Source organism: Lonchura striata, chromosome 17, assembly GCF_050655825.1.
Source record: "Lonchura striata isolate lonStrDom1 chromosome 17, ASM5065582v1, whole genome shotgun sequence".
NCBI classification, from domain to species: domain Eukaryota; kingdom Metazoa; phylum Chordata; class Aves; order Passeriformes; family Estrildidae; genus Lonchura; species Lonchura striata.
The window spans coordinates 2,071,418-2,096,488 of NC_140719.1; the positions used below are offsets into that span (position 1 = coordinate 2,071,418).

General features: G+C 54.9%; 1 protein-coding gene across 4 annotated transcripts in view; it reads right to left on the reverse strand.

Annotated features, from left to right (window-relative positions):
* Positions 1 to 25,071, reverse strand: part of RGS3 (regulator of G protein signaling 3) — an 80,083-nt gene that overhangs the window by 49,325 nt on the left and 5,687 nt on the right. The window contains exons 1-14 of one of the 4 annotated variants that reach the window (XM_085593713.1): positions 24,800 to 24,862; positions 21,094 to 21,144; positions 18,936 to 18,994; positions 18,197 to 18,291; positions 17,297 to 17,365; positions 16,552 to 16,612; positions 15,148 to 15,238; positions 14,514 to 14,581; positions 10,077 to 10,158; positions 9,298 to 9,403; positions 8,701 to 9,034; positions 8,293 to 8,332; positions 4,877 to 5,064; positions 3,123 to 3,206 (exon numbers count right to left, since the gene is read on the reverse strand). In XM_085593713.1, the coding sequence (XP_085449839.1) occupies positions 3,123 to 3,206; positions 4,877 to 5,064; positions 8,293 to 8,332; positions 8,701 to 9,034; positions 9,298 to 9,403; positions 10,077 to 10,158; positions 14,514 to 14,581; positions 15,148 to 15,238; positions 16,552 to 16,612; positions 17,297 to 17,365; positions 18,197 to 18,291; positions 18,936 to 18,992 (1,275 nt within the window). In that variant the 5' untranslated portion in view covers positions 18,993 to 18,994; positions 21,094 to 21,144; positions 24,800 to 24,862. Of the gene's footprint in view, positions 1 to 3,122; positions 3,207 to 4,876; positions 5,065 to 8,292; positions 8,333 to 8,700; positions 9,035 to 9,297; positions 9,404 to 10,076; positions 10,159 to 12,840; positions 13,770 to 14,513; positions 14,582 to 15,147; positions 15,239 to 16,551; positions 16,613 to 17,296; positions 17,366 to 18,196; positions 18,292 to 18,935; positions 18,995 to 21,093; positions 21,145 to 24,799; positions 24,863 to 25,071 lie in introns of those variants that run through there. The other 3 variants (XM_085593711.1, XM_085593712.1, XM_077787853.2) reach the window with 3 other exon arrangements.

Sequence of the window (25,071 nt, forward strand, 5' to 3'; positions counted from 1 at the left end):
GAAGAGAGAAAGAAGAGAGAGGAGAAAGCATCCTGCTCTATAGAGAGGAGCATAAAGCAGCCAAGCACATCCATGAGGCTCCAGGGCTCCAGAAGGTCCATCCTGACCTGCAGACCCTGCCAGAGGGGCAGACAGGAGGGATGAGAAGGGCATGAGCGTGGCCCACACTGAGCAGACACCTCAGGGCTTTGGGAGGCCTCCAGGTCCACTGGAGATGGATGGACAAGGCCAAAGGCCACACTGGACACCCCACGTGCCATCGCCCACTGGCTCCTCTGGCATGCCACGGGCTGGAGAGATTTCAGGAGGCCATAAGAGTGGGAATTGCAGCAAAGTCTAGACAGGATGTGATTAAGGCCTGAATAAAAATTGCCCCAGAGGTAAGGTCAGGGAAAGGACAGACCCTGGCGAGCCTCCAGAGAGATAGGTGACTCCTTCAGGAGATGGGAGAGAGTTTGCTCGGGGCAAGGATGCAGTGCCTGATGTGCAAACTGCCACAGGGAAAAGATTTTGGGGGTTTGGGAAAAAAAAGAAAGGAGCAGCAGACTGCAGCTCCAGCCCCTGCACCCAGGCCCTCCTCTCTTGAGCCTCTCAGGCAAAGCAGATTAATAACACACAGAGAACAGTCCTGCAAACCACAGGAGCCCAGCTTGAGAGAGGCTGTGTGGGAAGAGCAGTGGGACACAGAAAACCTCATGGAGCAAGGAAGAAGGGACTGACTGGACATAAGACAACCTCTGCCCAGGCATCAGAGAAGGCTGAAGAGGGAAGGAGTCCAGCAAAGGGAGGAGTCAGAACCCTCCTGCACCAGGGGAAGTCCTGTGGTGTCCAGGCTGTTTTGGGTCTTGCTGGCTGCAGAGGTTCTCTCCCCTCACAGCCCAGCAGGACCAAAGCAGACAGTCCTGCTCTGCTGGGGAACGGGAGCCTGGCCCTCCAGAGAGACCTGCACGGGTTCCTTGAAGCTCCACAAAGCCTTCCATGGCCATGCCACGCACTCAGACATGGGAGAGCCCTTCCCAAGGGCCACAGGTGACATCCCAGCATTGCTATCTCCACTGTCACTGCCAGCACGGGCTCAGCAGCACACGGGGTGTTTCCCTTCAGCACTTCTCATTTTTCACCCCACTGACTCAGCCCCTCCTGCCCTGCCCCTGTGCCAGCTCACTGAGCCACCACAGCCCCAGGGCACCAGCATTCCCAAACACTGCCTCACATTCCTGGCCTGCATCCTGCCCTTTCCTGGCACCAGCTCCAGCTGGGAAATCCTCTCCCAGCTCCAGGCTCATCCCAAGCCCAGCATAAGCAGAGTCCTTTCCCTGAGACGTTTTCCTCCTAGCCCTGCCCACAGTGGGGTCTCTGCTCTCCTCCAAACACACTTGTCCTGGGGTTCTTCATCATCCCCCACATGCACAAATACCCTGTGCAGGCTGCAAACAGCATTAGTTATCCATAAATATTCCATGTTTGGCTGCTAAACCAAATATCTGAGTCTGACCTGAAGGCAGGTACCTCCAACCCACCCAGGAGGAGCTCCCTGACTTCAGCTGCACCCCCAAGCCACCCAGCATAGCTGTGCCACACAGGCAGCAGTTTACCTGGGTTCCATTCCTGCAGGTGCCCAGAGAGTCTGAGCAGCACAGGAAAGCAGAACAAACAGGGAAAGAGGTTTAGTAAAAGTTAGTGCTATTTTCTAATCAATAATGGATTTTTTCCTGTACTTTGATGTATTTTCATGTACTTTTTGGTAGAAAAAAAAGTGATTCAAGTCAAAGCAAGGGACGAATTACACAATGGAAACCAGAAAGAGAGAGCAGCCACTTAGCACAATCCTCTACTGGTTTGTACTGGCCAGTGATGGGAAGTGGCTCTGGGCTTCTGCTGTTGGCCACCCAGAAACTAAAACCAGTGAAGAAGAACTTCCTCTACAGATCTGTGAAGATGATACGTTGTTCACTCCTACTGAATTCAACCCCAAATTACTCTGTGAGATCCTCTGAAACAACCCCAGAAGAAATGGCAGTGGTTAGCAGTGCATGAGTGGGCTCTGCCTCTCTCCCAGATTCCAAGGCTTTGTAGACTTGGATGCAAGTGAAGCCAGCAGCAAATGTGATCAACACATCCAAACTCTGCCAGTTTGGATGGTAAAAGTTGTCTCATCCACAGAGTGCAAAAGTCCTGTTGTGTCCCCAGAGTTCCAACAGTTCTTCAATAACATGGCAGAAAAGTTGAAGTAAGAAGAACGAGAGGAATTTGAACAGGATGTGTGAGCTGTTTCAGGAACTGAAATTCTGAGCACATCTGTAGCAAGTTCTCTCTCTGGTTCTGGTTCTAGGTTGTGGATTCTCCTTCCCTAGAGATGCTGCAAAGCCATATGGACACAATCCTGAGTGACTTCGGGGATCCCTGAACAAGGGGATGGGACTGGATGATCTCCAGTGGCACCTTTCAGCCTGAACCATTCTGTGCTTCTCTAGCCTGGCACAAAATATCCTTAAACACCCTCCTCCCGAGTCTGCTGGGCTGTCACTGATATGCATTTGACACCCACAGTTTCCTCTCTGTGAGCCCAAATGCAACAGGAACAACAGTTGATTTCTAGCACAGAAGAGTTTTGATATTTTGTTTATCCCACAGTAAACTTTCCAAGAATCATATCGATATAATTACTGCACAATGAAGCATTTCCCTTCTCCATGTAATGAGGTGTCCCTTACAGTCCCTTCTCAAAGTCCCCTCCAGTGCCTAAAGGGGCTCCAGGAGAGCTGGAGACAAGGACAAGGGTGGCGAATGCCAGGACAAGGGGGACTGGCTTACCACTGCCAGAGGGCAGGGATGGATGGGATATTGGGCAGGAATTGTTCCCTGTGAGGGTGGGCAGCCCTGGCACAGGGTGCCCAGAGCAGATGTGGCTGCCCCTGGATCCCTGGCAGTGCCCAAGGCCAGGCTGGACAGGGCTGGAGCAGCCTGGGACAGTGGGAGGGGTCCCTGCCATGGCAGAGGTGGCTCTGGATGGGCTTAAGGTCCCTTCCAACCCAAAGCATGATGATTCTACAATTCAATCCTCTATGTAAGACAGCAGAAGAGCAGGTTTGGATGGCTCAGACAACATGGAAGAGTTTTACCTGTGTACTCCTTTTCCTGCTCTCGTGAAGGAGCAGCTCCTCCGACAGCAGCAGAGTCCGGGCTGGGTTGCAAAGATCCAGGGGCTACATTTGGATGGGAAAAAATAAAAAAAGGAAACAAAAGAAACAGTCAAACCTTCCAGTGGCAGTGTGGTTAGTGAGATACATTTTCCACCCACCAAACCCACTTTGTCTTCGAGCTACAACTCACTCGAAGAGAAGCCACCCCTCACTGTGCTCAGAAGGACGCAAAGTCTGCAGTCCAGCCAGAGGAGAAAACAAAGCCTTGCACTCACACCTACACCAGCCCCAGCTGTGGAAAGACCAGCAGCACTTGCCTCTGCAGGGGCTGCTCTGCACGGGGGGGTTACGGGTGTTTGTCAGCAGGAAGCACAACCACAGTGCTGGCACGTCAGGTTCCCACGTCCCTCAGGCACCAGTGTTTGTACCTGATGCTGTGCATCACTCTCAAAGCCACTTTTAAGAATTCCTGACCCTCCCTGTCCCACACCCAGCTCCCCAGTCAGTGCTGGAGAATGGGACAGGCTCGTGTGTCCTGAGAGCACAACAAACCCTGCAGCACCAGCCTGGGCCACCCTTGGGAGCAGCAGAGTGGGAACAGGAGGGGATCTGCACAGGGCCCTGCAGAAGTGACAGAGCAGAGAGAAAAAGCAGCTCCTGGAGTGGCAGATTCCCAGGCACAATCCAGGATGAGGTTTGGGAGAAAGTGCCAGTCGTGTTCCTGCCAAAACAAGCTGAGGGCTCACCCAGGTGCCATCAGGGAGGAGGGAGGTGATCAAACACCTGCCCCCAGCTCCAGCCCAGCCCACGGCTCAGGCTGCAGTGACAGGGAATGTGCACCATGGTTTCAGGCTGAGCTGAGGTGACAATGCCACTGCCACTGGCACAGGAGGACAAAGGGCTCCTCACAGGCTCAGAAAGGAAGGGATTCATCAGCAATGTACTGAAATACATGGAGCAGATGAGATTTTTGGGGTTCTGGCGATATGAAGGACAAAATGAAGGACACAGAGGGAGTTAGAGCTAGTAGAACCAAATTCAGGGCTGTTGTCTTAAAACAGCTCATGGAACTGTGGAGGCAGAACATTCCTTGTCAAGCTATTACTGCTCAGGATCCTTGTCCTCTGCTCTGGGGCCAGGCTGGGAGAGCTGGGGGTGCTCACCTGGAGAGGAGAAGCTCCAGGGAGAGCTCAGAGCCCTTCCAGGGCCTAAAGGTTGCTCCAGGACAGCTGGGGAGGAACTTTGGACAAGGGATGCAGGGTCAGAACAAAGGAGAATGCCCGAGGGCAGGAAGAGATGGGATACTGGGGAGAAACCCTTCCCTGTGAGGATGGTGAGGCCCTGGCACAGGCTGCCCAAATTTTAGTGTGACCGCCAGCTAACATAAACCCCTTTGCACACACTGACAGCACAAAGAACCATCAAAAGAACCACACTGATCTGCAATTCCAAAGTGAGATATGAAGCCAAAAAGCTGGGACACCTCCTCCTGACCCAAGCAAGTACCAAGGGCCAGATTTGAAAGCTGAAAATAAAAAAAAAAAAAAATCTAACAGAGAATTGCTTGGGCAGGATACAATTCCTTTGGAGGCAGCCCTCAGCACTGTGCCAGGTCCAGCCAGCTCCAGAGGAGAGCTGAGCATGCCAGGGATCCTGCTGGGAGGAGATCCTTGCACAGCCCCAGCCCCAGCCTGGGCACTGAGCACATCCCAGCCCCCTCTGGCTGCACTGACCTGCACAAAGATGGGGAACACCAGCACTTTGGGGGCCAGGGTCACGTAGGTGCCGTAGGAATGGGGGATGTGAGGCCTCACTATGGTGCAGTTCTGGTAGTTCCCATGGCTCTTCATGGTCTGCACAGTCTTCATCAGCCTGGATTTCCTCCCAGAGCCCGTATGGGATTTCCCTTTAGAGCCATTCCCTGGATGGACAGAGGAGGCAGAAGGAAACAGAATGAGGAGAGAGCTCCAGCTCTGCCCACTCCAGCTCAGTCCTGCTCTGCCAGGCTGGATGAGGGCATGGAAATCCTGGGGAACTGCTGGAGGCAAGAGCTGCAGGGACAGGCATCACTCAGCTACCCAGGAGTCCCAGGCATTCATGAAATAACAGCACTGATTCCATTGTTTCTCATGGCAAGCAAGAGGCCCCTGGGTGGTTTTGTCCCAGAGCTGCTTGCTTGGTGGCCCGAGGACTTCAGTGGGTGCCACCAGCAGCACAGACATGGCTGGGAGGGTGCAAACAGGACCCCAGGGTGGCCACGGCAAGCTCTGCTTCAGGCCAGCACATCCCACCCATGCTCTGCCCTCTGATCTGCCCTCGTGAGTCTCCACCTGCACTGCTCTGTCCCACTCTGGGCTCCCAGCACAGGAAGGAGCTGGAGCTGCTGGAGCCACTCCAGAGGAGACACCTGAGATGCTCCCAGGGCTGGAGCCCTCAGCTCTGGAGCCAGGCTGGGAGCTGGGGGTGCTCACCTGGAGAGGAGAAGCTCCAGGGAGAGCTCAGAGCCCCTGCAGGGCCTGAAGGAGCTGCTGGAGAGCAACTTCAACATTTTTAACCACACAAGTCCTGCCTGCTCTGGATTCTGGGCATGGAAGTTAGCAAAGTGCAGGAATGTCATGATATGGGGCAGTGGGTTCATCACAGTTCTCAGAAGATACTGAGATTGGAGGTGTCAGAGAAACAGGCAGAAGTTACAAACATGCATGGCTGGGATCAATCCCTGCTGCTGTCAGCAGTGGTTATTCAGACATTGGGTGTATTTATAAAGGATGACCTCACTGTTCATGAGGCTGGCATCACATCATCCCCTGTTTTTCAGCATTATATTCCGGGCTGGAAAAGGCCCAAGCAGCCTGACGGATTTTCAGTCTGTCCCTCTTCCCTGAAGAGAGTTATCCACACTCAAAGGAGGGATTACAGGAGGTTTTCTCCTGCAGCCTCCCACCTCAGCTGCTCAAGCAGAGCCCAGACCACATCCTGCTGGACACCAGCAACCTGTGCTCTGCCCTAAAACTCACAGGCAGCAGATCCAACAGGAACTGCATGGCTCTCTAACCAAAAATGCACATCTTCAAAAGAAACCCCACTGAAAAATCAACATATTTCCTTCCTCCCTCCTGTAGCTGATGAAGTCAGCCAGCTTGGGGCTGCAGGCAGAGCTCTCCAGTGGGATTGAACATATCCAGGTGAGGAGCTGGAGCGTTCCCCCCCACAGGGATGTCTCAGGGACAGGAATGAGCATCTCTCCTGCAGCTCCCTGGGGACACCCAGCATCTCTCCTTCCCTCCCTGCAGCCACCCTGGAGCTCCTGCTCCCACCACAGAGCCTTTTACCCTCACAGTGTAAGGGATGCCCAGAACCTTCCCAGGCAGAAATGAGCCAAAACACTCCTGACCATGGCCCGAGGCAGATAAGGCCTTGTCCAAAGCAAACACACAAACCTGCCCAGCATTACATATCCCATTAAGCATTAGGAAATAGCACATTTACTCCCAGATAAAGGCAGCAGAGCCAGCCAGCCTGGGCTGGGAAGCCAGCTTGGCTGTTTACTGCTGGCTGGAGCAGCTGCCTTTGCTGGGGGCACCCTCATGACCTAACAGCTTGTTTCCACCTCTAAGTGCATTAATCCTGACATTTTCCCTTTTCCCTTTTTCCTGGTTGCACTGCCAGATATCATCAAAGCACAAGAGACAGCTTAGCAAAGTCCAGATAAGATCTGTCTGGGCTGTTCAGGATTTGCTTTTGCTCTTATTCTTAAATCACCTCATTTTATCAGAGGAAATAATCACCTGCACAGGTCCTGGCACAGAAACACACCCAAATGTCAGCTCCTGTCACTGGGTGGGCAGCTCTGTGCTGCCACACTTCATCCCTGCTCAGGGTAACTGATACCTTCCTCCCTCTGAACTGAACATTAAATAATTAAAAACAAATCCATAAAAATCCAAAATTTGCTACAGGAAGAAGCCCAAGCCTTTCAAATCCCACCCCACTGTAAGAACAAGTCCCCGTGGTCCAGCTCATCTTTTCACAGGATCCACAAACAGCAGGAAAAAGCTGCAATTATCCACAGAACAAAACATCCCCTGCAGCTGAGAGTGGAAAATTCTCCTGGCTGCAGAGCTCTGGGGCTGGGAGCACCTGAGGCATGGGGGCCTGACCCACACTGCTCCTCCTGCTCCCCACAACTCCCCTCAGTGCTCTGCCAGCCCCATGCTCAGCTTTCTCTGGACACTGCCCCACCTCAGAGACAGCACCAAGTTTTCCAGCTGTGCCCTCACCAGACAGGGAATGCTGAGGGGTTCACTCTCCTCCAAGAGCTCAGCTCTCCTAGGGACACACAGCTCATCCTTAGGCCATCCACACAGGCCAGGGCAAGAACAGCCTCCCAAAGCTCCCAAATCCATGAGCAGACAAAGGATATTTCCACGTGCACCTGGATTCCTGCAGTGCCCAGCTCTGCCACCCACCTCAGCCCCCTCTTCCCACAACTCCAACCATCCCAGGGAGCTTCAGGCATCCCACACAGACCTGTCACAGCTGTGGTTCACATTATGAGTTTATGTTTCAAAGGTGTTCTGAGGAGAGCTGGCCCAGAGACTTTGCAGCAGCCCAGGGTTTGAATATTCCCCAAATCAGGCACAACTGCTGGCACAGATGTGAGCCACAGCCACCCTCACTCCTGGGGCACTGAAGGAGTCTCAGAGCAGGGATCAGCTCTCCCAGCAAGGCCTCATGGCTGAGGAGGAAACACGCCATGGACGGGCCCACGGACACGTGGGAACCAGGATGCTCAGAGCTCTCACACTGCATGTTCTCAGCCTGCCCTGGGAGCTCCTCAGCCTGCCCTGGGAGCTTCTCAGCCTGCCCTGGGAGCCTCTCAACCTGTCCTGGGAGGTCCCTACCAGCAGAGCCCTCTGTGAGCTCCCACAGACCCTCTCACGTGAGGCTCACCCCATGCCTCTTTCCCCTCTGCTTTTGGGTTTGAGCCACAGTGGGAAGATGATCCCACCCAAAATCCCTGAGCTGCTGTTCCTGCCCTCAAACCATGAGCCCTCTGCAGGGCTCGGGGCAAGGAGTTGATGGTGCCAGGAGGAGCAGCTTGGAGCTGGGTGCTCTGAGCAGCACTCCCAGCACAGGGACAGCTTACCCTCAGTGGTGTTGTCCTCTTGGTACACGGGCCTCAGCAGCTGTAAGGGACAGAGGGGACACGGTCACCTGCAGCAGCTCTCAGGTACACTGACAGCAACCAGCTACAAAAGTTAACGTGCCAAACACAGCCAAGCCAAAGCACTTCAGAAAGGGGGAAAAAAAATTTGCAGCAGCAAATGAGAGCAGTGATTTGCAGTGTGGTCTTGTGCAGTGGGAACACTCCCCACATCCTCCCCATATCCCTGAGGTGAGCCCTGAGGGGAGGCAGCAGGGAAACGTTTTAGGAAAACAGTGAAAGCTCCACCAAGGGACAGAGGTGTGGCTAGTAAAATTGGCAAATATTTAGAGATGATGCTGGGGCCAGGAGAGGCTGCGCCCAGAGCCACACGCAGCCCCCGAGCCCTACCTGGCTGCCGGGGTTCAGAGGGGCCAGGATGATGTAGTTCTGGTCTGCAGCAGAGGGCACTCGGGACAGGGCCGGCAGGGTGTTCTGGCCCCGCTTGCCCAGCTCGGTGTACCTGTCCCAGGTGTGCAGCCCCAGCCCCTCGGTGCTGTCGTAGAGGATGTGGCAGCTGCGGCGCTGCTCCGCCTGCGCGGGGCCGCTCTTCTCCCGCTTGTTGGGAGGGGACTGCAGGTCGTAGGCGGATTTGCAGGAGGACCTGCGGGTCATGCCCTCGTGGGCCGCCTTCACCTGAGGCACCAGCCTCCACACCAGGAGGATGATCTCCGTGGGACAGTTCCTGGCAGAGATGGGGTGGGGAAATCAGGGCTGCAGCACCGTGTCCAGGCACAGCCCTGCAGCTCTTCCTCCCTCCAAAGCCTCCATCCCTCTCCCGTGCTCCCCAGCCCTCCATCCTTCCTTCTTCTCCAGGGAATCCTTTCCCAGTGTCCTGCATCCCTCAGAGCTTTCCCTGTCCCACAGTCACTCAATGCTCCCACTGCCCTGCCCTGGGCTCCCCCCAGACCACCTCTCCCCGCCCTGGGGATTTTGGGGAGCACTCACCGGATTTCGTGTGCCAGCTCCACACATTTCCAGTGCTCCACAGGCTGCTCGTTCAGCTGCAGCACCGTGTCCAGTTGCTGCAGACCTGCCTTCTCTGCTGGGCCACCTGAGAGGGACAATTCCAGTCACCTGCCAGGCAGGAGGCTGAGTGGGAGGGGGAGGAGAAGCCCTGGAGCTTGGAGACACCCAGAGAGTCCCACAGCTTGCACCATTCACTCCCCCAAACCCCATCAGACACCCACACCCGAAAATGAAGTGGGGTCAGCCAGGCTGGAGCTTCACTGTGCAGCACATCCAGACACACAGGGCACCAGGATAGAGCCATCAGTGCTCCCTCAGAGCTACTGCATGAAATGCACATGTTTCCTGGGGTGCAGTGGGGAGCAACAGGGCACACTGGAGACACCAGCCCATCCCACAGGTCCAGCAAGAGGCTCTACTCAGGGAACTGAGGATTCCCACAATCCTGCTCCCCTCTGGCCTGTTTTCCCCCAAGATGATTTCTGAAGGTCAACCAACCAGGCAGACAGTTGTCAGGTTGGAGAGGGAACAAAATCTCTGCAAATTACTGCAAAACTGCCAAAATAATGACACGGTGCTAACCCAGTGGCCTCTGATCTCTTTAGAGGCAACAAAGAATTCATCTAATGAAGTTTCATGGAGATACCCAGAGTCCTGCAAGGCATGGGAGCTCCAGAACCACAACCAGCTCTGGGAAGCAAAAAAAGGAGCAATAATTCATTCAAATCAAGAGGAATGAAAAGGATCCAGTCTCTTACCAGAGTCCACTGCCTGCACACGGACCGGGGCGTCGCAGCAGATCGTGAAGCCAAAGCCATCAGTGCCCCGAGGGATCGTGATCTGCAGGGAGACACCTGTCAGGTGGGAGAGCAGCCACTGTGTGTGATGATCCCCCCTCAGTCCCACACTGCCCCACAGCCCCTGGAAATGCTGGCACACGGCATTTGAGAGATGGGGAAGGGCTGCCACTGAGACCCCCTCGGATAATGGGGGGAAAGGGTGCTAAAAGGCAGTGCCAGATGGAGCCAAGGCTCTCTGGAACGCCACAAAAGGAGTGCTTATTTCAGAGCACACACTCTGCTCCCAGCTCTTCCAAGTGTAAGGAAAGGTCTGAGAAGCACTGGGAAGGAAAACCTGGCAGTCTGGCCCTGACACTGACTTCTCTAAGCAAATCACTTAAACATTTCATTTCCTGTTGGAGAATACAGAAATAGCAGCATTCCCCTGCTCCGGAGGGAGCTGCGAGCTCAGCACGCTCCTGTCCTCCAGACATCTGTGTGCATCTCCCCCTTCCCTGGGCTGAGTGTGTTTTCCCTCACTGAGGCTGGAGAGGATGGATGCTGGGTTGATTTAGGCTCATTTCTCCTTCTCATTCGAGGAGCATTGAGCTTATTAATAAAATTATCCTTATTTTTTGATGTTGGCTTCCAGCAGCAGCTCAGCATGACAGATCCTGTAAATACCTGATTAGCCCCCAAGACATTAGTCAAGATGCTTGTTTTACTGACAGAGAAAAAAAAAATAAAATCCAACATCTGACCTGTATTATTTTGAGAACAAACAGGCAGAAGGAAGATGAGGAATTCAGCAGAAGTTGCCAAGGAGGTGATATGGTTCCTCACTCCTTTACCACAGGAGGGCAAAGGCAGCGAGATTTCATTTCCCTGCACCTTGTCCCTCCATGATTGCTCAGCATAAAATCAGGCTTCAAAAGAGAAACTGGCTTGCCCTGGCAGGATCAAAACACAGATCCAATGCCACTCCACTGTCTATTTTTTCTCTCTGGAGTTTGCTGATTCCTCAAAGAGGTGGCTCTGCACCTTTGAATGAACCTCACAGCTCAGTCCAACCAGGAGTTGGACTCCACGGTCCCTGTGAGTCCCTTCCAGCTCAGGATATTCCATATTCTGTGATTTCATCTCCAACACCAAGCACTGGCACCTCAGGAGCCAGCCCAGCATCTCTCCCAGCACGGAGACTCCACGGGCACTTCCCAGCCAAGGTTTCCCCTGTGTCAGGGCTCCCACTCCTCCTCCCTGAGCTGGCTGACCTTGCCCCCACCTGCCCTGTGCCACTGGAGAGCAGCTTCTCCCTGCTGCTGCTCCTCAGCTCCCACCACCGGGGCCATCACAGGCAGTCACTGCCCATTTCTTGCCCATTTTTGCTGCCATGAACAGAAGCAAAAAACTGTGAGCACCTGCCATGAGCTGGGAGGTGGGTGGGGAGGCTTGATGTACCCAAACTTGGCCAAAAAACGCAGAGGAAATTTTCAAAATAAAGACCTGAGGAGCTCTAAGAGACAAAGCAGAGTCAGTTGTTATTCAGCCAAGGCAGAGCAGCTTTCCTGCACAAGATGGTCACCACAGCCCTGGCAAGAACGGGGCAGCTGGGTTTGGAATTCCACTGCTTTTGTAATTCCCAGTATTTGCTGTCCCCCACAGCAGCTTTGGAGTAACCTGAACAATGAGCTCAGGAGCCCAGGGAGAAGCTGACCCTGAGCTGGGAGTCCCAATGAAGTCCACAGAGAGAATATTTCCTTGAAATGCAGGAGACTGGGACCTGCACACAGAAAAGCAGCACCTGGCTTTGTGCACTGGGAGACCTGGAACCAGTACAGCAAGCTGTTGGGAGCTGTTGGCTCCCAAAAACACTAAAATCATTTAAAAAGAGGCAGTAACAGCCTGCTGTGCCTGCTTCTTCTCTAATAAGGGGGAAATTAAGACAACACCTTGCAGCTTAACACAGTCATTGTCATCATGCTACCTGCAAGTTGGACAGTAAAAATATTTTTTATATTTACATATATTTATATATTTTAATAATTTGTATCTAGTTAAAAAGCACCCCTCCCTGCCCATTTCTCCACTGCAGCAACAGGCAGAGACCAGCCACAGGCACCCATGTGAGGATGCTTTCCTTCTACCCTCACTGTAATTCACAAATTGTAACGGTATCAAGTCGATGCCTCACAAGCAGCACCCACAGAGTCCATTTGTCAGATTAAGCCCTTTTCTGACCCAGAGATGGGGCAACCGAGAGGCGTTTTAAAAACTTTCATTCCATTTTCAGTCTCATGTGAAGGTGAGACAATATAGATGTTATAATTCACGCCATCACAATCAAAAACTAATTATTTCCTAATTACAATACAATATAAGTGTTCCTTAGCCTATCAGCTTTTTGCCACACCATGCTGTAAATGCCTTAAAGCCAATCATCTAAAATTACCCCTCGTGGGTCCTACTACAATATACCTTTCATAGTTCTATTTCTCCAAAGGATCTAGTCTTATTTGCAAGGCCATCCTTAGAAACTCATTTCTAGTTTGATTTCTCTCTCAGCAACGTCTGTCCTGTTCCATGGCATTTCTAAGTCAGCATTCCTTATCCCAAAGTTTCCATACACATGCACCCTGTGTGAGCTTTCTGCCAGGCTTTAAGAATTCTCTGCAGATCCATTTCCCACATCCAGCCACGTCAAGAGAACTCGCAGCCACGCGGGTTCGTGCCAGGGGATACAGACCTGCCTGTACCTCCGCTCCGAGCACACCTTGCAGAGTCCATTGAAGCGGTTCATGGCTGGAGCCCATGAACGCCCCGCGGCTCCCGCGGCGATCCCGGACTCCTCGCAGTGGAAGGAGCCCCAGTCAAACTGGCATGACCGCCCATGGGAACCCAGCTCCCGAGAAGAATGGCAGGAAGCCACCTTTCACCTCCCCGGCCCCCGCGAGCGCTGTATGCCGCTTTACGATAAGCCAGAGGCTTCCTGAAAACCCTCGCTGACGAGGAAGGGAGAGAGTTTTATATTAAAATTCCTGTCAACTCTTTAGTATTCCCCAGTCCCAGCTCTGTTGATGTGGCTTTTGTTCCCGTGGCATTCTTCAGGCGCACGGAGCACTTTGTTATTGCGACGTTCTCACAAACACTTGGAGGATGTTTGAGCGGCGTTTCACAGGCACTGGCTGTGAGAGCCTCGCTCCATGAAAGGCACGACTCCACGCTCATTAAAAAATCAGAGGTTTGGGTTTATAGAAGCAAAAAAAAAAAAGAAGAAAAAAGTTTGTTTTTGAAAGCACAGATGCAGAGGATATGCACGTCCCCGTTCTTTGTGCTCATAAAGTCACCGAGGGGGAAGCACCGAGGTCAACTGAGCTGCATCCATGGTGGAATTTGGGAATTAAAGGCCAAGAGGAACTCTGAGCACAGGCAGCAGCAGGATACCCAGAAAGGCTCAGCTGCCCAGTGCCAGAGCTGGGCACAACTCCCTGGAGAGGGGGTTCCCAGAGAGAAGAAAACACCTTCCACACTCCTACAGGGGGATGAAAAAGGAGGAAAGGCTGGAAGGAACCCCAAGTCTAAGTTCTCATGCACAGTAGCTGGGGCGGCAGGGCCAGGGAGGCCAAAGAGGGAGCTGAGGAGCCTCAGCACTCCCAGGGGAGTGGTGGCAGAGCCATCAGAGCATTGTCCCGGGCGGCTGCACTGCCAGGCTGGAGCTGGAGCTGGAGCTGGAGCTGGAAGGAGGAGCAGCCTTCCTTCCCAGCCACCACTTTTCAAGTCAGTGGCGACTGCCGGAGAGGAAGGGAGGAGAGGGGCGCTGGCTTTGTTTGTCTTGCTCAGCCCTGCGCTGTAAAACAAATAACTGCAAATGCAGCTGAGGGAAGCACGGGGCGGAATTCGGCACAGATAAATCACGGGGCCGCCCGAGCCCCGTTTCCGATGCAACCCATGTGTTTGTGTTCCCGTTTCCCATCCTTGCCTCTCCTATAAATCACCCAGGCTCCACCGTGGGCCTTTCCCTTCCCAGAGCACAGTCCTGGAAGGAGGAGAGGAGCAGACATGTCCAAGGAGCCACGGAGCCGGGCAGGGGCCCATGCTGTGGGGCAGGAGCCCGTCCGCCCCAGCCCTGCCATCCCAGGCAGTGCTGCTGCTTTGTCTGGAGTGGGAACACACCAGAAAACACGAGGTCCCTGGGGCAATGGGGGTTAGCACCCAAATCACCCCCTCCACCAGCTGGGGCCTGACTGGGGTAACAAATTGCCTGTGACAGCCATGGTGTGACAGGGAGGTGACAGAGCTCCCTCACTTCAGCGTCACCCTCACTAAAACACTGTCCCTTGGCTCTCTGGAAACCCCTCGAGCAGGCACCTGACCCCACATCTTCCCCGTGCTGGTGGGTCACAGCCCTGTCACACCCACCTTCAGCTGCTGCAGGGTCACAGTGTCCTGGCTCTCCTGGGCTGCACTCTGACTTCCTGGCTTGACTTCTGAAATGATTTTAAAAATATTTTTTTAAAAAGGCAAAGGCTCTATGAGTGTGACAGCACATCTGACAATCCCCCACTGCACCTGAGACCTTTCCATGGCATGGGCACATCCCCTCCAGGCAGCAGCTCTAGGGTGGCTGCACACCTCAGGCAGGCACTGCTGCCCCACCCTGCCCTGTGCCAGCCTCTGCTCCTCCACACCCTGGCAGCACTGCAAGACCAAGGCAGACCAGTGTGGCCACAGCAATGAGCCCCAAGTCTGAGAGGCAGGAGGCAGCATGAGGACAAGCCAAGTAAGGAGAGATGTAGCTGCAGGGTTGGGGTCCCCAAAGAGCCCCAGAAGTGAGGCTGAAGGGGAGAGCAGGGACTTGAGAACCAGCCAAAATCCCCACCCCACAAGATTTTGGGATGCTAGTGCCCACTGAGCACCACAGGGCCAAGTAGTGCCCTTGGGGCATAGGATGCAGTGGGGCTGGAGCTGCTCCACACACAGGCTCAGACACAGCAGTGACTCCTGTTCCAAGCCTTGCCAACACCCCCTGGGATATTCCCGTGGTGGGACACACCTGTGCTCTGCTTCAGCCTCCTCATGGCCACCTTCAGGTGCTTGGTCCTGCCCAGGTCCTCCCCGAGGAGGTAATACCAGCCACTGATCTCCTGTGGGGAGGGAAGCAGCTGCTCAGCCCCATTGCACCCAGCCAGGGCAGGAGCTGCCCCAGTTACAGCCCACAGAGGTGCCCAGACCTGCTCACACACACACACACACAGCCCACAGTCCTCTCAGCAACAGCTAAAATTCCATCCTCCCTGCAAGGGGAGAATGAGTGACACTGAAGCACAAAGATTCCAGGTTTTTAGAGGGATATCCAGCAGTTTCATGCAGCAGCCAGGGGACAGGACCTCAACTCAGCCTTGCTGAGGCCCTGCAAGCAGCACAGTTTTAAAAAAGCTGCACCTGACTTGCCCAAATTTCAGAGGAGGCCATGCTTAAGCCACCTCTCACCCACCTCTCAGGCCACCACCATCACCAGCTCCTTTTCAGTCTCCTGCTATGAAGAAAACATCCACACCTCAGGCAAGACAATTTTAAAAATCAAGGAGTATTTGAACAACACTCTCAGGCACCAGGTGGGATTGTCTGTGCAGGAGTTGGACTTAATGTTCCCTGTGGATTCCCTCCAGCTCAGGATATTCTGTGATTCTGTGAGCTCAGGGGATGTATTAACTCTTCCATGAAACCCCCAGCTTGCCAAGATATTCTGCTGCCCAGGGACAGAACCCCTCCCCGCTGGGCACTGGATGGGATTAAGAATTCCCACGGGATGAAGCATTCCCACGGGATGGAGCATTCCCACGGGATGGAGCATTCCCAGGCTTTGGAGGTCGTGGGGAGCCCGAGGAAGGCAGAGCCAGCTGCACTGACGAGCAGCAGCCAGGCTGGGGCAGCAGCACTGTGACCAAACCCTGCCGCAGCAGGGACGGGGATTCTGGCACAGAATTCCTGCAGGAACAGCCAAAAAAACCTCCGAGTCTGCCCTCTGCCCAGCAGCACACTGCTGGGAATCAGGCAGGCTCCTGCATGTGTCCCTCCATCACCCCTGCTCACCCACGTGTCGGATGTGACCCATGCCAGGCTGGCCCCATGTCCTGTGTCCCCCCCTGCTGCAAACTGGGCAGGCAGCATGTGCTGGGGACACCTCTGTGCACCCCCAGTCGCTGCCACTCTGTGCCCCTGCCCAAGGCAGTGACATCCCTTGTGCCAGGATCCCTCCTCCTACAGCCTCCCCACCCATCTCCAGCATCCTCACCAACTCCAGTCTCACACTGCCCATCCACACTGGCACTGGGAGCAGGCAACTCCCCAGGACCTTCTGCCACCGTGGGCAAAGCCTGTTTTCATTCCCCCACCGAGCCCAGAGACCCCAGAGAGGCACCCCAGCCCCACAATCTGCCCTGGGACACGAAGGTACCTTGTCCAGGGACAGGAGGGACTTCACACCAAAGCTCATGCAGCCGATCAGTTCGCTCTGCCTGCAGGACAATCAGAGTTCAGGGACTGTCAGCACACGCCTGTTGGAGCACCAGGATCCCCCTTGCAACCCTGTTCAGGGAGCCCCCAAGATCTCCACCCATGCTGGGTGCCAGGCAGTGCCCAGGACGTGCCCCTGCTCTGTGGTTTGAGCAGACACGGTGTAAGCACATCTGCAGGGCAAGGAGGAGCTGGGCTGAAGCCTCCTGGTCACCTCCAGCCCACCTGGTGCTGCCAGGAGCTTGGCCAAGGTGGCACTTGCCTGGGCTGGCAGCACAGCCTGCAAGGTGCCAGGCCCCTTGGTGTCCTCGCTGAATTGTCCCCAGAGGGAGGGGAGGTCCCAGCCCACTCCAGCCCCTCCTGGCTCTGGCCAACAATGCAGGCATGAGTGGCCACAGGGATTGAAATGCTGGCCCAGCGGGAGGCTGCCAGCAGCACTGATGGCAACAGAGTGCCAAGGGCAGGGTTTGCTGCCCATGATGCTCACCAGCACTGGCTGCCACGAGTGTGACCCCAGCTGGGACATCCCTGGCCCCAAGCCCTTGAGCAGAGCAGCCCCGAGGTCAGGGCCAGCCATGGGGCCCAGGGCCCTGCAGGAGCTCACATGGGGTGACCAGAGCAGGGGCTGAGTCTCTGCCACAACAGCCCTGAACAGATCTGAAAAGGAACAGCTGGCAGCCCCTTACCTGGAATTCCTCTCTCTGTTCCAGACTGTGACCAGGAGACGCTTCTGTTCATCCTCCTCTTTCACTGGGCTGGAACAAGAGGGCAGAGCCCATCAGCCTCCCCAGGAGCACCCAGCAAGGGCTGCCCTCACAGCCACAGACTCCTCAGCCTCCTCACAGCCAGGTCTTCTCCTGCAGTGTCTGCACAGAGCACTGCAGCACCTCCCCAGAGAGCAATCTGCTCATTCCTGACAGACACCTGCAAGGGGATGGGACCTCTCCTGGGCAGGTGTGAGGATACCACTCATGTGGTTTCAGGGGGGAAATAACCTTGCAGGGAAGACACATCCAACACCAAAGGGTAAATGCAAGGAACAAGCCACAGTTCATGCTCTGAAACCACCACCCTGTGCCAAATCCAGCGCTGCATGGGTCAGAGGGCTGGCACAGCCTCCATCACCAGCAGTGACAAGCTCTAGTCAAATACAAGTCATGCAGCTCCTCTCCCATGCAGAGACATGCTGGAGCTGTAGGAAACCCTTTTACCTTCCTCAGTCACACTATTGCAGGTGCCAGGTCTAGGACACAGAGTGTGTTTGTCCAATTCCTGCCCAGCAAGACAGTCTGAGCATGCAGGAGCAGCGCTGCCATGCTGTGTGTGCTGGCAGCTCTGCAGAGCTCTGCCCAAAAGTTCAAGGCACTTCAGCTACAAAAACCAGCAGAATAATGGCTGTCACTTCTCATCTCAGCAGCAGAGCTGCTCAGGCGTGCTGCGTGTTTATTAGAGATCACAGAGCAAAAGCAAACACAGGGTTGTGGTGTGGGGAGGGAGCCCTGGGACTGTGGCACGGGGTCCCCACTGCTCTGTGTGACACGGTGCTGAGGGATGGCCCAGAGCTGCCTCTGCCCTGCCGTACTCACAACACAAAATGCTCATGGAACACGGGATTTTTGCTGTCTGGCACTGTCTTCGTCTTTTGCCTGCACTTCCAGTCAGCATCTGGCACAATGGACATCTTTGGGAGGAAAACATGCAGCATGTAAACATTCCCAGAGCACACACCAGCCCCAGCTGCCATGGCAGGACGCTGGCACAGGCACTTGTAGGGATGGCCGAGCTCAAAGATCCTGCTGAGCCCGTGATAATGGGTGGTTGGGATCACTCCACCCTTCTGCCTCTCAGGTATTTGCATTACAAAACTGCTTGGGGTAGGGGAGGGAGGGAAAAGAGCAGAAAAATCAGGAGTGATGTACACAAGTGTGGCTGGCTGGGGTCTGACTTACACCCCCTCTCAGGAGAGCTGCTTCCTGCACTGTGCACATCCCAGCAGAAGACCCACCCTGTTTGTGCCAGCAAACATCCCCACCAGGCTTTGGGCACCCACTGGGATGTTCTTGCAAGGAATAGTTGACACAGCCTTCAGCAGGGTCCTGTCCTCCCCTTTTTTACTTCATCCAGACACTGCCAACAAAACCCATGAGCTGTCCAGCGCTGGGCAAGAGTCCAGCCAGCTCCCTGCATGCTGGGGATGCTCTTCCAGAGCGGGATGGAGAAGAAAGGGGAAGGGAAAAACAGCACAGAGCAAGCTTGGGGGAGCCAGCCACAAAATTCTCCCCAAAAAGCACAAAGCTCCCTGAGCAAAGCCCCAGGAGAACCCACCTTCACATAGGAGTCGCACGCACGGCACTCTGCTCCCATCAGACCTTTTGCTTCCATGACTGGAAAGGAAATGAAATGGTCACACCCCAGAGCAGCAGGGAAGGCATCTTCCTAGCCCACAGTGCTCTGCCCCACAGGCTGATCCCTCCTTGTGGGGCAGAACCCCCTCAGACAGGGGCAGGGGTTGATGGTACCTTCCCTTTAACACACCCATGCTATAAATGCAGCCTGGACTGAGGTCGGTGGCACAGCAGTTCAGCATCCAGCTGGCACAAATTGGCCTGACTTCAGCCCTGCTCTCCTTCCCCTGCAGCCAAATGGATGCTCCAGTTAAATATCAACAGCCCATCCTGGCACTGCCCTGACACTGCTCTGACACTGCAGTGACACTGCCCCAACACTGACACTGCAGTGACTGCCCTGATACTGCCCCACACTGCTTGGCCCCACTGCTGGGACCCTGTGGCTGCCTGAGGCAAGGGATGTGCCAGGATGTGCCAGGGATGTGCCAGGGATGTGCCAGGACGCGCAGCAGAGCCTGCAGAGCACAGGATGGGCTCTCAGAACAAAGCCAAGCTCCCTCCCCACGAGCCCAGCAGGGCAGCAGTGGCTCTGCCTCTGTGCCAGCAGATTGTGCTCCTAAGGAACACACCAAGCCCATGGAAAGCCCAGGGCACAGGGGGAAAGGGGCTCTGCAAGCCCCTCTGGTGCTTCAGGAGGTGGTTTGTAGGGTTCCTCCAGGACAGCGTGCACCAAGGGCCTCCTCCTCCAGCCACACCTGCTCTGGGGTTAAAGATGTTGGGATGGAGAATCAAAAAGTCAGCTGGGTCACCCATATCACCAACAGACTCCTCCTGCCCACGCTGAGAACCCTGAACATGCACCATGTCCAGCCCCAGACCCTGAGCCTCCTTTGCCCCCATTTCCCTCTTCCCAGAACCTTTTGTGGAGTCACCATCAGAACAAGACCCCATCACTCACACCCAGCTCATGCAGGTGGAGGGTAAAGCCTGTGCCAGACCCTCAGGCAGGTGTTTCCCAAAAACAAAAAAAAAGAGATCATTCTGACACTCCCATTGGCCTCTCTGATAATCCCTATCAAAACACTTTAACTGAAGAAATATTGCTGGTGTTTAAAACTGCAGCATTTGGAGGTAACAGAACAGTTTGGAAATCCTAGCAAATATGGCAAAAGGGTTTTGGCAGAGATAAAGCATTTCAGACTTTCATTTCCAAATTGTATTTGCCTTTTTTCACTTCATATGGAACAAAAGAAAAGTAATTTATACACATGGGTGCAAACACATGAAGGTCTCTGGAAATTTCAGTTTGGTCTCTTAATCAAAGAGCCCCCAGTTGTGCCACTGCACAACAAGGTTGCTCCCAACAGGAAAAGAAGGAAGAAGGAAGGCTGTCCCCACCACCAGCCTGCTGTGGCTCTGTTGGAACTCCAAATGTCCCTCAGACATTTTTGGAGGTTCCAGGCCCAGGTCAGAGGCATTTGAGACCCTGGCAGGCAGCTGGAAACAGCTGTGATTTTGGGTTTGAACCATGGGATGATTTACCAACCTTGCAGGAAGAACAAGAAGTCACAAAAGTTTAGATATTAGAGTAGAAGTAGTCACAAAGTAGAGGGAAGAATTTTTGAGTGCTGTACAGGGGGATTTTGGTTTTGTACATGGGAGTCAGAGGGTTTAAGATGGATTTGGGATTTGGGCCTGCCCTGTCCTCCCTCTTTCTCCTTCCTCGCCTCCATGTTCTTGGTGATGTTGGCACTCACAGATTGGTTTAGAGTAGAAAAACACCATTTAATATAGGTAATAGGCATTGGGGAAAAACTGTAACCATGTCACACGTAATGTACCATATAAAAGACAGCAGCAGCCCTGGGCAGGGAGAGAAGAAGCAGTCGGGGTCAGAGAAGATGTCAGGGTGTGTGTGTGCCTCTGCCTGAGCTGTGAGCAAACCACAGCAGCCCCAGAAGAAAATCTTTTAGATAACTTGCAATAAACTGCCTTGAGACCAAACAACAGAGACTGCTGAGCCTTTCTTTGGAAGCTCGGGCTGGAGGAGAGACTTTTCCAGCACACGGAGCCACCCCCGACCCAGGTGAGCTCAGGCAGGGCTCCAGGTTGGGATGTGCCAGGGACACACTCACCGTGCAGCACCAGCGTCCGGCCCCGCACCTCGATGGACAGCTTCAGCTGGCCTGGGGACAGGAGGGGACAGGAGAGGACAGGCTGAAGGACAGGCTGAAGGATTCGCCCACTCCACAGCTGCAAGGCTCACACGGGGCCAGACACATCCTGCCTTCCCCCCCAGGCAGGGAGCGAGGCAAACATCCCAGCTCACAGGGCTCAGGCTGGAGGTCGGCACTGACACCCCCTGGCCCCAGCCCGGCGCAGGTCAGTGCTGGGAGAGCCAAGCTGTGCCCTGCTGGGTGAGGGAACAGCACCCAGGGTGGCACCGCTGCTCTGCCAGCCTGCTCACACCCATTCCCTCACTTTTCCATGCACTGGCAGCTCTGCACCAGCCCAGGAATCCCCCCACAAGGCTCAGACTGGCACGAAGACTCAGCCCATGGTGTTTGTCGGGGTCGGGGTGTGATGGTTACAGGGTGCAGGGTGAGCTGCCTCCCCTCTGGGTCCTCCCAAAATGTTCCCCGGGACCTGGGCCTGACAGCCTCAAAAGGATGTGCAGATTTTAATGGCAATGAAGGCTCTCTAATCATGTAACTGTTCTGGATGGACCCAAAACTAAACTTTTCCCAACATCCCTGGAGAATCCAAGAACTGAAACCATCACTGCTGCAATGTTTCCCTTAGTTTCCCCAAAGCAAAAGATCCCATTTTCATTTCTTCCCCAGTTTACAAAACACAACAAAGTGAGTAAACATCATTTACAGGCGAGTAAACATAATGTACAGACACATAAACATCTTGCAAGTTAAAACTCAACATTTAATTTTGCCAAAGACACACCCAAGGGCTTGGCCTTGCTTGGGAGGGGATATCTGATGGGATTGTTTAACCTGAAACAATTCAGACAACACATTTTTTCACTCAAAAAAAAAAAAAAAAAGGCCAACCACTGAACAGCTCACATGTGCATGGACACGTGGGAATTGTGTCTGTGTGCATCTGTACAAGTGGAAGGAGAGAGCAAAGGCTGGAGCTGGGTGGGTGAGTCAGGACAGATCTAGCACTGGTTTGCAACAGAGAGAACGCTGTCCCCCAGTGTCATCCTTCCACTCCAGGCTTTGGGCACAAGGCTGGAACCCCTCTGCCATCTGCAGATCTCTGGGGCTGTGGGAACCCTCTGGGGACACCTCTGTGCACCCCCAGTCGCTGCCACTCTGTGCCCCTGCCCAAGGCAGTGACATCCCTTGTGCCAGGATCCCTCCTCCTACAGCCTCCCCACCCATCTCCAGCATCCTCACCAACTCCAGTCTCACACTGCCCATCCACACTGGCACTGGGAGCACACAATGCCCCAGGACCTTCTGCCAGCGTGGGCAAAGCCTGTTTTCATCCCCCCACCGAGCCCAGAGACCCCAGAGAGGCACCCCAGCCCCACAGCCGCTGCCCGCTCCGCTGTTGGCACACAGCAGATGTCACAACATGAAAGGAAACTGCCCTGGTGCAGCCAAGCATGAGGAGGAGTCAGGGGAGATGAAGGGAGAGGAGAAGTTTTTGTGCTGGGTCATTTGGGGGAATGCCAGTTTGGGGACTGTCCTGGCCTGGGGATGGCTGGGGCTGCTCCTGGCAGCTCAGGGACCAAGGCTGTGCTCAGTGGGGTCACCCCACCCTGTGCCCCATGGGTGTCACTGCTGTGGGGACAGGGCCCCTGGCACAGGCTGCCCCAGCACCAAGGAGAGGAGAGCAGGGAGAAGAGGGGCAGCTCTGCCTTTCTGGGGAGAAACACAAATTGGCCACAGCAGGGTTTGGGAGTTGAGGTGCTCTCTGTGAGGAACAGAGGACGTTTCCCTCTCAATGCATTTGCTGCCGAGTGTCTCCCAAGCACATGAAGGGACAAATCACAACCTCCAGCACACCCCAGGTGCTGTGTGACCCCTGCTCATGCCTGGGAGGCATCACTGGCCTGTGTAGGGCCAGGATCAGAGAGGGAAGCTGCTCTGGGAAGAATGATCCAGCCAAAGCTGGTGGGAGGGATGTGCTGTGCCAAGGTCTGTGCCCAGACAGAGCTGGGGCACTTTGTCAGATGAGCAGAGCAGTGACCTGGTGCCACACCTGGGTGGACAGGAACACAATCCCTGTCAAGGCAGGTTCATGGGCTGCATTCCCACCTCAATCCAAGTGCAGAGAGTCAGAGAAATCTTTTCCCCTGGATTCATCTACTGATACATCCCTGACAAGAACTGAGGGAAACAGCAGAGAGGCCCTGCCACAGCTTGTCCAGGTCCTCTCTGTTAAATAAAGGTCAATATAAATTAAGTGCAGAAGAAGGGCAGAGGGAGAACCCACATGCAGCTCCTGGGTGAACATCCCACCACAGAGCAGGACTCAGCCAGGCTTGCAGGGATGCAACACAGAGAGCTCCCAGCCCCATCCATCTGGACCCACAGGGCCAGGAGAGGCAATTCATGCCAAGGAACAAAGCTGGCACAAGGAGAACAGGGGAAAATGGGTATGAACAAGCACAAGATGGTAATCAAATAGGTTCCCACCCATGAGAGAAGTTTGCCAGGCTAAGGGAGGGGACAGGGCAACCTTCTATGGAAGCAGTTCTAGCAGGGAAACCTGTTCCTTACTGATGGTCTCTGACAAATGGAAATTGGAAAATGGAAAATTTTGAGTTCTTCTTAAATACTTTTCTGCTTTATTGTAGGAAAAACACAGTGTTTTTTGGCTGGGACAGCCAAGAACCATCTATCAAATGCCAGTGGGGATTCCTGCCAGAGGACACAGTGTCAGATCCTGCCTGGGTGGGAGGTTCCCATGGGCACAAGGCACCCCAAAATCATCTACCATCTCTGCCCTGGCACCAACCCTTTGGGAGACTCTCTCCTAGTCACCCTCAGTGAGAGGGCAGTGCTGGCCCTGTCCTGCCAGGCTCTGCAGCTCAGAACACAACTCCACATCTCACCAGCGATGCTCAGCCCATGAGGGGAACTGGCTGCAGAGAGGATGTTTGGCCTGGACTCGGTTACGGAGCCAGGAGGCACCACAGAACCCACATTATTTGGCCTATATCCTACAAAGACAGAAGGATTTCAGCTTCCAGGCTGTCCTCAGGGGCAAAGAGGAAGGAACAGCATCCCTGGGAAGGGATGCAGTTCCCTGGGAAGGATCAACATCCCTAGGAAAGAGCTCACTGCATGGTCACCCGCTCTGCTCAGGAGAGCAAGAGAAGCTTTGAAAGAAAACAAAACTGCTGCTTTGAAAGCAGCCCCCAGAAGGGGCACCCAGCTGCCCTGTGTGCCACACTGCTGCCCAGCCATCACACACCACCAGCAGCCAGGACATCCCTAAGACATCCAAATTCCCTCGGAATGCCAGGGCCGGGCACGCTGCACCCGCAGAGCCAGCGCTGCCCGGGGCCACCAAAACCCACCCTGCGCACCCGAGGCAGCCGCCGAGAGACCTCGAGGAGAGAAGGGGAACCCGGGGCTCAGCCCTAACGGGGGCACAGCTCCAGCCAGCCCTACCCCAGCCCGTCTCCATCCGAGGGGCAGAACGGGCTCGGGGGGACGCCGGGGGAGCGCTCCCACCCCTGGCTCCAGGCATTATCGCGGCTCAGCGAGGCAGGAGCTGCTCCCGGGCCCGATTCCTGGCAGCAGCAGCTCGCCAGCCCCTTGCCACGGTCCCGGCCGGGCGGCAAGCCCCGGGCTCCCCGAGCCTTACCGAACGTGCAGAGGCAGAAGGACCGGGAGGGGACCGGCCGGCGGGAGCAGAGCGAGACCCTGCGCACACCGCCAGCCTCCATGGCACGGCGCCTCCAATTAGCAGCCGCGCTAATTGGAGCTGAGCCTGCCCAGCCCGCGGGAGCGGGGTTTGAACGGGACACGGAACAACCGCCGCAGTTTGAATGGAGCGGCTCCCATCGGCCCCAGGGATTGAACGGGCACCGCACCTGCGGCGACGTGCCGGGGCGGGGACAGTGCCACGGTGGGGAC